Below are 10,810 nucleotides of genomic sequence, written 5' to 3'. Positions count from 1 at the left end.
TTTTTTTTTTTTTTTTGCTTAGTCGAATATGGCAGGAATTAATTTCCAATAGTAAAGTTGAGATGTCCGAGTTGGTCTAAGGTGCCTGAAGTTTTGGTTTGAAAGGGCATGGTTCAAATCCCACTCTTCGAGGTGAGGTGATCCTTGAAAGAGTAACTGAACAGGTTCAATTTAAGGGTGTTTGTGAGTTGAAACATTTTTTAGACCGTACCCAAATATTCGAGTTGTAAATTTTTTCAACTCAAATAAGCCTTACGGTCGTTCATTAGAAGAACAGCTTACCTTATTAACAACTTTTAAACCGAGTTCAACTCAATTTAAAAGATCACCCGTGAAACTTATAAGTTTGAATTCTAAGATTTGGTTTTGAATTAAGAGTTATGAAATAGAATGGAATATATATTACATACATCAAAATTAACCACAAAGTATTAAATCATACAATTTGTTACCTCCATGTTGAAGTTATAATCAAGCTTTTCTCTTCCCATCCAAAATGAACTGTGCCCATTTCTTCATACATCTTCAATCTCTCGCAATACTCCCCGATAAGCTTTCGAATCGGGTCGGTCACGTTTTGGCTCATCGTACAGGAACTGAACCCAGCCATCGTCATTCTTGCCCGCCATTTCCCGGCCACTTCGTATCTCTCCACTCTGTCCTCACCTTCACAAGCTATGATGTTGACTATGTCCTTCGCCAAGCATTGCCTCTCTACATTGATTCGGTCTTGACTATCTCTTGGGAGTGTCGCATCGAGAGTGTCGTAGACAGCTGCAAAGTAGTTATAGGTTTCGACGAATCTTGAAAAGAATGGGGTGGTGTTTGTGTTCATGTCCTGTTCGACGACTGTTACTAGTTTCGGGTTTAAGTTCTTAACCATTCGGAGAAGCTTGTCTCGAAGATTTACGGTTGAGACACTTTCATCTGGCATGTGGTGAAGCAGAAAAGCGAAGTTGACTATGACTGCTTCTCCGTGGCAGGAGGCGAGCATCGAGGGAGTGACATCAGAAGTGTTCGAGGCAATTGCTTGAAATTCAAATGGAACTCGTAACGCTTTTGCCAGTTGCTCGAGTCTTTGTCCAATGTGTTTAAGACCTCCAACGGGTCGATGTACTGATTCGGGATCATCGACCCCTGTTAACCTCAAGTGTGGTGGCTTCCCTGGCTGAGTTGCTAGCATCTGAATCAAATTTATGTACTGAGTTCCTTGACTTACGTCGAAATCGATTATGTGAATTCTCTTCTCATCTTTCGCTGCCTCGATAATGGCACAATTTGCAGCCATAAAGCCGAATTTGAAACAAGGGCAGACCTCGAAAAGGATCTGCATAGCTGCGAGACGGTCCGAGGAAGGCGGTTCTTTGCATCTCAAAGCTTTATAAAGACATTTTCCTGATGCCAACAACCGAGCAGCAAGACCTTCCACCATATACGCAGCAATCCTCTGTGAGGGATCGCCCTGAACCGAGACCATACCTCGGAGCTGTTCGATCATGGCTGATGCTTCGTCAAAGTTGTCTTCCGAGATGGCAAAAGCACATTCTAAAAGCATTTCTCTAGGATTCTGTGAAGACATCTGAGATGCATCCTTGTTGCTGCCAGTTGTACTGAAATTAGAATCTGTCGACGAGGATTCGTTTGGCGAGTCGTGTAGCAGTGCATCTTTAATCGAATTCGCCCATTCGCTATCGATTTCCATGGCTTGACCATTTGCAAGCATCTCGACATCGTAATCAGCAGCATCAGGTTCACCCAACAGGTCCCTCTCCAATTCTTGCAACTTCAGTCTCACTTGATCATCCTCAAAATCCAGCTGTTCTGGACTTGTACTCTCAAGGCAAGCTGAATCTGAATCGGTTCGCCCATACGAAGCAGCGTTCGGGTGAAACGAATTGGTAGAAATGCCCGAAACGCCAGAAATCGATAGCTCTTCGATCGGGAAGTCAAGGAAATACTTCTCATAGCTCTCACTCCTATGCTTTTCAGAGCCAAATCTTTGAGCAGACAAGTCAGGAGCATTCTTGGTTCCGTTCAACGAGTAGAGCTTGCGACTTCCGTATGATAACGGAGACAGATCAGATGGCCTGACTAACGACATCGTTTTCTTTGTCCGAACTATGCTTTTTCAGGAAGATCAAATTTACACCATATAGATTGGAAGCTCTGAAAACAAAGAACATGTATCCATAAATCATAGCTCACTAACAAACCACAAATCGAACTAAACTATCGACCATTCAATCCGAATTCTCAATCATTTCCTTATGAACTTGTAGCACAAAAGACAGGATCATATCAGTCAACTAATTATATAGAATCAGAGCAAAGATTTCATAGAACAGAACAAAGCTCGGTGTGAGATCCCACATCGATTGGCGAGGAGAATGAAACACCCTTTATAAGGTGTGGAAGCCTCTCTCCCTAGCAGACGCGTTTTAAAAACCTTGGGGTAAGTCCGAAAGGGAAAGCCCAAAGAGGACAACACGTGCTAGCTATGGGCTTGGGCCGTTACAAATGATATCAGAGCCAGACACCCAAATGTGCCACCGAGGAGGCTGAACCCCAAAGGGGGTGGACATGAGGCGGTGTGCCAACAAGGACGCTAGGTCCCAAAAGGAGGTGGATTGTTCCTACATCGATTGGAAAAGGGAACGAGTGCCACCGAGGACGCTAAGCCCTGAAGGGCGTGGATTGTGAGATCCCACATCAGTTGGGAAGAAAAACGAAAACCTCTCTCTAGCAGACGCGTTTTAAAAACTTGAGGGCAAGTCCGAAAGGGAAAGCCCAAAGAGAACAATATCTGCTAGCTATGGGCTTGGGCCGTTACAAATAATATCAGAGCCAAACACCCGACAATGTGCCAGTGAGGAGGCTGAACCCCAAAGGGGGTGGACGCGAGGCGGTGTGCCAACAAGGACGCTAGGCCCCGAAAGGAGGCGGATTGTTCCTACATCGATCGAAGAAGGGAACAAGTGCAGGACGTTGAGTCCTGAAGGGCGTGGATTGTGAGATCCCACATTGGTTGGGAAGAAGAACGAAAACCTCTTCCTAGCAGACGCGTTGTAAAAACTTGAGGACAAGTTCGAAAGAGAAAGCCCAAAAAGAACAATATCAAAACAAAGCTAAATTGAAATAGAAAGAATCCGATTCACACAACAAAGTTATCATTCTATGCCTCAAAGCACGATGAACACGATGAACACGATGAAGAAGCCAGAGCAATTTGGTTAAGCGATAGCTATTAATTCAGATAACAAACAAGATTACTTCACAATTAGCCCACAAGTTCATGCAGTAATCCCTAATCAGAATCGCAAAAGAAACAAGATCTTGAGCATAAAAACAAACAGTTCTAAGAATATGAAAAACCAATGAATCCAAGACAAGTACCTGAAACAGGGCACTCCTCAAAGCACTTGAAACCACTCAAAATCAACAAAATCAACCTCAAATCCGACCTAAATCGAGAGAACCCACAAATCAAAACGAAAACCCTAAAACGAAATCAACGAACAGAATCAGAAAAAAGGAAACCCAAGAACAAAATCCAGAAGAGAAAAAGGGGGAGACAATCTTCTGGAATTCAAAAGTGGAAGAAAAGTAGAAGAACTCACCTTAATATATGAAACTTTTGAGAAATTTCTCGAGTCGTAATTTTGAGGGTTCAATTGGGATATTTAGTTTGGGGGTTTTTGGAAGCATTGGTTTGGGGCTACTCCAATTTTTGTCCCACTAAAAACAAATGATTGAAAATATCATATCACGCCTACATAATGCTGACGCCCGCGCCATGGATGGATTGTGCCTTGTTCTTCTTTGAGTTCCATCCTCAAATTCAAATTAATTTTCGTGCACCAGAATCGTAGTAATTATCTATCTCTATGTTTCGGATTTACGTTCTTTACCATCTCGATATTTATTGTTGTATGCATATCTAACTCCAACAAGAGAAGTTGCAGTGTGAGAGACTGATTGATTTTAAAAAGAGAATCAATATAAGTTTTTGATTATTTTGATGAACATGTATGAATTTCTGACGTGTATGTTTTCATTTTTTACTTTAAAATAACGTAAGAATACATATGATAACGAGCTTAGGTTGATCTAGAATTGTAATATGTCGATCGTTAACAAAAATTAATTAAACAGTGAAGTCAACTAATTAAAGGATATGCTTAAAACGATTATTATTTTTTTTTTCTTGGAGTTTCGTATAATATATAGTCTATAACGACTTATTAAGATGGCATGAAGTGGAGTGGCTAATTAAATTATTTTTTTAAAAGTATGTATAGATGTGACATTTTAAATAAAATATTATAAATAAAAATAATTTAATGTTCAAATTTAAATTAATATATTAATGTTATGTTACAAACAAAATTAGCAAAACCATTATCAATATCAAAGAATGAATAATTAACTATAAGATTTTAGCGCATAAATCGAAAAAATCGAGTATCTCTATCATACTTCTTAAGTTTTACTGTGAGATCCCACATCGATTGGAGAGAAGAACGAGTGTGAGCAAAGACAAAAGGTCCTGAACGAGGGTGGATTATGAGATCCTACATCAATTAGAGAGATGAACGAGTGCTAACGAGGATGCTGGGTGTCACGGTCATGTTTGTCCAAGGCGTGTTGTCCATGGTCGCATGCCTGTTACACGTCGAAACACTTTGCCATGTACTACTTTACCGCTTTCTTTTATTGCTTTCATGTTGTATTATTTCTTTATTGTTTTCTTTAAGAGTATGAAGTTTCGACAATATCATGGCTACGTCTCGTAAACATGAAATGCCCCAAAATGTACTATAGGGGGATGCGATTAGTTGTCAAATTCTCCCTACTCGAAAAGTTATATATTGTTTAAGCCGCCGTTGTTGTCTTTTTGCTTGCATGCTATATAACACCACTCAATTTCTCTCTCATTCTTGCTTTCAAAACCTCTCTCCCTTGCTTTCTAAAATCTTCTCTTTAATTCTAGGCCCGAGGTTTGAATACACGTTACCCGACTGTAGGCAACGTGATTCGAAGTTGGTTTGCCTCACTCAGTACTACCAAGAAAATGTGATTGTGACACTAGGCTCCAAAGACGGGTGGATTGTGAGATTCCACGTTTGGAAAGGAGAACGAAACATTTTTTATAAGGACGTGGAAATCTAAGGGGAAGCCAGAAAGAGAAACTCTAAAGAAGACAATATCTGCTAGCGGTGTGCTTAAACTATTACACTTACTATGGACATATGACGCTCACGCAGCTACAACGATCGAGATCGAAAAAGAAAGAAACGCTTCAATCATAAGAATTGAAGAAAAAGAGAGAGTGTGAGTTGAACCAAGTCAATATTTTCGGACGTTCCATCTTTTACCACTTAATTTTCAAAGACGTGTGTTCTTAAAAAGACCAAAAACACCTTTGAACATGTCAATAATATACATGTGCTTAGTGCGCCAATTCATTACATATACTTGTGAACTTGGTTAAATGATTTGTATGATCGGGTCGAACAAATTAGGTAGGGCAATGCAAATGTGATGTCCCACATTGGTTGGAGAGGAGAACAAAACGTCATTTATAAGGGTGTGGAAACCTTCCTCTAGTAGACACGTTTTAAAGCCTTGAGGAAAAACCTGAAATGGAAAGTCCAAAAAAGACAATATCTACTAGCGGTGGATCTAGAGCGTTACAGCAAATCTATGTAACTCGATAATATTATGCTTTTGATATCTGTGTAAAATTTTTATACTAATAAAATATTATTTTTATTTATATTTTAATAGATATTCTTACGATTAGTATTTTATTTCAAAAATACCATTAAGTTTTAAATTTTTTTTATTGATATTCTACCGACTTTTTTAAATATTTAAAAAATATTATTACCGTTAGTACTATGTTTAAAAAATACCTATTAAATTTTGAAAGTAATATTAGTCCATTTATTTTTTTTAAGGATACTGAAACCATTTTGAAAATTCAAATATATTTTTTAAAAATAAATAATAATAGTTTTTTTTATTAAAAACGTAAGGATATTATTATTTTTAGTCTAATAGTAATTATTTTAAGAATTTTTTTAGTGAAAGTAAACATATGTAACATTCTTTAGCGAATATTTGTAGTTTGAACGTTCCTCCACGTCGTATCAAGGATAGACATCGCTCACTATCAGATGGGGAATAGGAGTTAATGTCATAATCGTGCTCTTGCGACACTAGAACAACGATTGTGCTATACTTATTCTAACCCAACGAATTACTATCGTGTGAAATTCAGACTTTGCGGACAATATTAGCTTAAGCTCGAGTCTCGGGTCACATTTGAGAGAAATGTTTTAGAAAAGGTGAGTGAGGAAATATGTTGAAAACAATTTAAAAGAAAATTATGTTATAAGCTAAAATCGAGTAAGTAACAACGTTTTTGATAGTATATAAGTTGATTAGGAATAATTGACAACTATTCATATCCCGTATAGCACATTTTAGGACATTTTAGGACATTTTAGCCCTACGTGGGTGTAGATATGTTTGGTGACCGGTCATACTGTAACAACCTAAGTCACCACTAACAAATATTGTCCTCTTTGGGTTTTCTCTTTTGGATTTCACCTCAAGGTTTTTAAAACACGTATGTTAGAAAAAAGTTTCCACACCCTTATAAACAATAATTCGTTCCTGTCTCCAACCGATGTGGGATCTCACAATCCACCCCTTTTCCGGGCCCAGCGTTTTCGCTAACACTCGTTCCTCTTTCCAATCGATGTGGGATTTCACACATACACTCCTGTATTGACACAACAATAATAGCAAATGTCAAATCTAACATGAAAGCAAGTGGGTTTGGAACAGGCATGCGACCATGGACAACACGTTTTGGACAAACATGACTGAGACATCTGGCAAGTGGCTACAAGAAACATGTCTTGGACAAGCATGATCGTGACACTATAATTTCGTAAATAGTTTTAGGGTTTTCCACAAGCCTCTACGAACAGCTAGTTAGTTTTTTCTCGACAAGTCACACAGTAAAAAATTATGGTAAACTAATTCACTGAGTTATCGAATTTGGATCATGTTATGTCGTTAGGATACTTTCGACGTTGATCATTAGGACTTATACTCATAACTTTATTGACTAAACCATATAAGCCATGTGAAGGTCATATCCTCATCATAGCATGACTTGTACTCATCATTTAACACATTTGACCTTAAAGCCATAAAGCCTTCATATGACAGCTCAAGTTAAGCTAAAATTTAATTTGTTGAAAATTATGTCATAAAGTCTTGTGGTTAATTGTATGAATATGATTAAGATAAGATGAGACGTGTATATATATATATATATATATATGAAATGGTAAGCATAATGTAGCTTGGTTAAAGTCCCTATGTTAGTTGGGTTTTTCAACCTTAACATAATTACACTCCCATGCTAACCAAAGGCATCCACAAATGACCAATTTTGTGGCAAATTTTGATTCATTTCCCATTAGTTTTAGAGGGTCAAAATGGCAATCTATACAAACTTGGACAAAACTTACACCCATCATTGTTGTGCTCTCCTTATCACGACCCAAAATGCTCGTCTTATTGTCGTAGCTTCATATCCATCATTTCTACAACATCTCAACTCCACCACTAGCAAATATTGTTTTCTTAGGATTTTTTCTTTCGGGTTTCTCAAGGTTTTTAAAACACGTATGCTAGGAAGAGGTTTCCACACGCTTATAAGAATGCTTCGTTCTCCTCCCCAACCGATGTTGGTGTAACAGTTCAAGCCTATCGCTAATAGATATTGTCTACTTCGACCCGTTACATATTGTTGTCAGTCTCATGGTTTTAAAACATGTCTACTAAGGAGAGGTTTCCATACCCTTATGAGTAATATTTTGTTCCTTTCTCCAACCAATGTGAGATCTTACAATCCACTCCCATGGGGTCCAGCGTTCTCACTGGCACACCGCTCAATGTCTGATTCTGATACCATTTGTAACAGCCCAAGCCTACCACTAGTAGATATTGTCTGCTTTAGCTCTATATATATCGTTGTTAGTCTCACAGTTTTAAAACGCGTTTGCTAGGGAGAGATTTCCACACCCTTATAAGTAATGTTTCGTTCCCCTCTCCAACTGATGTGAGATCTCACAATTGGTGTCGATTTGAGTATAGTTTAACTAATTAAGACATGTCTTCAATTCTCATATGACGATTAGTGTGTACTTTTCACACTTTACCGTGTGTTAGAGTCCTATGTTGACTAATTAAATGGAAGATATTGAGTATATAAGTAAGAGACAATATCTCTATGGATACGAGATCTTTTAAGAAACCAAAAATAAAACCATAAGAGCTTATGATCAGAATGAACAATATCGTACAACTGTATAGTTTTGTTATTACTATTAGTGATATTAGAACCCGACCCTTATCTTAACTTAGTATTGTCAATAAAATCCTCAAGTCTCGAGTCTCGAGCCGCAGTTTAAAATTATAGAAATCAAATACAAACCAAGTCTTAAAAGTTCATCTTTTTATATTATTAGTTTTTGTTTGTCATTCTCTTTTTTATTTTAATATATATATATATAGAGAGAGAGAGAGGAAAAGAAGAGTCTTTGGTGTTTATTTCCAATTCAAAGTGGCAGTTGGAATTGGAAGACCAAAACCTTATAGTTAATATAAAATCTCACCTAATTCTAACTGCCATTATTCCAAGTTTATCTTCAATTTCATTAAAACTGAAAGCTGAATATGAATTACTGTTTTTTTTTTTTTTTTACTTCAATTCCGACTGAATTAACTTGCGAATTTTGNTGCTTTAGCTCTATATATATCGTTGTTAGTCTCACAGTTTTAAAACGCGTTTGCTAGGGAGAGATTTCCACACCCTTATAAGTAATGTTTCGTTCCCCTCTCCAACTGATGTGAGATCTCACAATTGGTGTCGATTTGAGTATAGTTTAACTAATTAAGACATGTCTTCAATTCTCATATGACGATTAGTGTGTACTTTTCACACTTTACCGTGTGTTAGAGTCCTATGTTGACTAATTAAATGGAAGATATTGAGTATATAAGTAAGAGACAATATCTCTATGGATACGAGATCTTTTAAGAAACCAAAAATAAAACCATAAGAGCTTATGATCAGAATGAACAATATCGTACAACTGTATAGTTTTGTTATTACTATTAGTGATATTAGAACCCGACCCTTATCTTAACTTAGTATTGTCAATAAAATCCTCAAGTCTCGAGTCTCGAGCCGCAGTTTAAAATTATAGAAATCAAATACAAACCAAGTCTTAAAAGTTCATCTTTTTATATTATTAGTTTTTGTTTGTCATTCTCTTTTTTATTTTAATATATATATATATAGAGAGAGAGAGAGGAAAAGAAGAGTCTTTGGTGTTTATTTCCAATTCAAAGTGGCAGTTGGAATTGGAAGACCAAAACCTTATAGTTAATATAAAATCTCACCTAATTCTAACTGCCATTATTCCAAGTTTATCTTCAATTTCATTAAAACTGAAAGCTGAATATGAATTACTGTTTTTTTTTTTTTTTTACTTCAATTCCGACTGAATTAACTTGCGAATTTTGAACCTTAAAAAGAAAAAGAGAGTTAAAAACGATAGCAGCTCAAACCCACCGCTAGTAGATATGGTTATTTTTTTGACTTTTTCTTTCGAGTTTTTCCCGAAGGTTTTAAAACTTGTTTTCTAAGGAGAAGTTTCCACACCCTTATAAGAAAATGGTTCGTTCTACTCCCAATAGATGTGGGATCTCACAATTCATCCTCCTTCAGGATCCAACGTTTTCATTGGCACTCGTTCTCCTCTTCAATCGATGTGGGACCCCCCTCCCCCCCAATCTATTTGTCTTCGGAGCCCAGGGTTCTTGTTGGCACACCGCCTCGTGTCCACCCCCTTCGAGGGTCAACCTTCTCGCTGGCACATTGGCCGATTTCTAGCTCTGATATCATTTGTAACGACTCAATCCCACTGCTAGTAAATATTGTCATCTTTAGGTTTTCACTTTCAAGCTTTCCCTTCAAGATTTTAAAATACATATGTTAGGGAGAGGTTTTCACGTCCTTATAAACAATATTTCGTTTTCCTCCCTAATGACGTGGGATCTTATAAAAACTCCTCAAAATGTATAATTTCATAAAAATTTGAATAAATTTCTCAAAACCCATAAATTTAAATAAAAAAAATCGAGTTTTAACGTTTTTTTCTCCTTAAAATGCTTATTTAATTTCAAAATATATTAAATATATATTTTATAATTCATTAAATCCATAAGAAATTTTTTTTTAGGACGATAGTTTACATAATTTTAAAAATATTTATATTAGGTAATAATCCAATACACCAAATGTAGTTCATCATGCTCTTCAATTAAATAAAATGTTCATAATTATTAAAATAAATCAAAGTCAAATATTTTACAATTTTATAATTATTTTTAGTGACCGGATGGAGATTCAAACTTCTGACCGTGTAAGAGACGTTCTATTATACTTTAGGTATAATATCACTTCATATAATATTGAATTTTCTCGATTAATCATTTTTTCAGATTAATCATTTTCAGATTAATCATTTTTTCATATATTTTAGATATAATGGAGTGTTCATCATGCTCTTCAATTAAGTTTGTAATGATTTCAGTCAGATGCAATTTAAGAACGACTTTGAGAGCTAAGCAACGTTGACGTAGTATTAGGAAGAATTTTCGATTTATTTGATAATTTTTTATTTTTTATTTTTTAACGGTAACTTAGTGATGCGAGTAA

General features: G+C 36.4%; 1 protein-coding gene across 3 annotated transcripts; it reads right to left on the bottom strand.

Moving 5' to 3' along the window:
- Window positions 1–338: 338 nt before the first annotated feature.
- LOC111797495 (scarecrow-like protein 1) lies at window positions 339–3,724 on the bottom strand. Of its 3 annotated transcripts, none has more exons than XM_023680504.1 (3): window positions 3,618–3,724; window positions 3,394–3,497; window positions 339–2,166 (listed from the first exon to the last, which is right to left on the bottom strand). In XM_023680504.1, the coding sequence occupies exon 3, from the start codon at window positions 2,099–2,101 to the stop codon at window positions 449–451; it is 1,653 nt and encodes a 550-aa protein (XP_023536272.1). In that variant the 5' UTR covers window positions 2,102–2,166; window positions 3,394–3,497; window positions 3,618–3,724; the 3' UTR covers window positions 339–448. The 3 variants fall into 3 exon arrangements, with proteins under 3 accessions (XP_023536272.1, XP_023536273.1, XP_023536274.1); XM_023680505.1 differs by having other exon boundaries at window positions 3,394–3,461; window positions 3,618–3,720; XM_023680506.1 differs by lacking the exon at window positions 3,394–3,497 and having other exon boundaries at window positions 3,618–3,718.
- Between the last annotated feature and the right edge of the window lie 7,086 nt (window positions 3,725–10,810).

Source organism: Cucurbita pepo, chromosome LG06 (genome assembly GCF_002806865.2).
Source record: "Cucurbita pepo subsp. pepo cultivar mu-cu-16 chromosome LG06, ASM280686v2, whole genome shotgun sequence".
Lineage (NCBI taxonomy): Eukaryota > Viridiplantae > Streptophyta > Magnoliopsida > Cucurbitales > Cucurbitaceae > Cucurbita > Cucurbita pepo.
Note: the sequence above shows the minus strand (reverse complement) of the source record. Positions and strands in the feature narration are given on the sequence as shown.

Coding starts and splice junctions, on each gene's coding strand:
- LOC111797495 (XM_023680504.1), bottom strand. CDS start 2,101: ATGTCGTTAGTCAGGCCATCTGATCTGTCTCCGTTATCATACGGAAGT.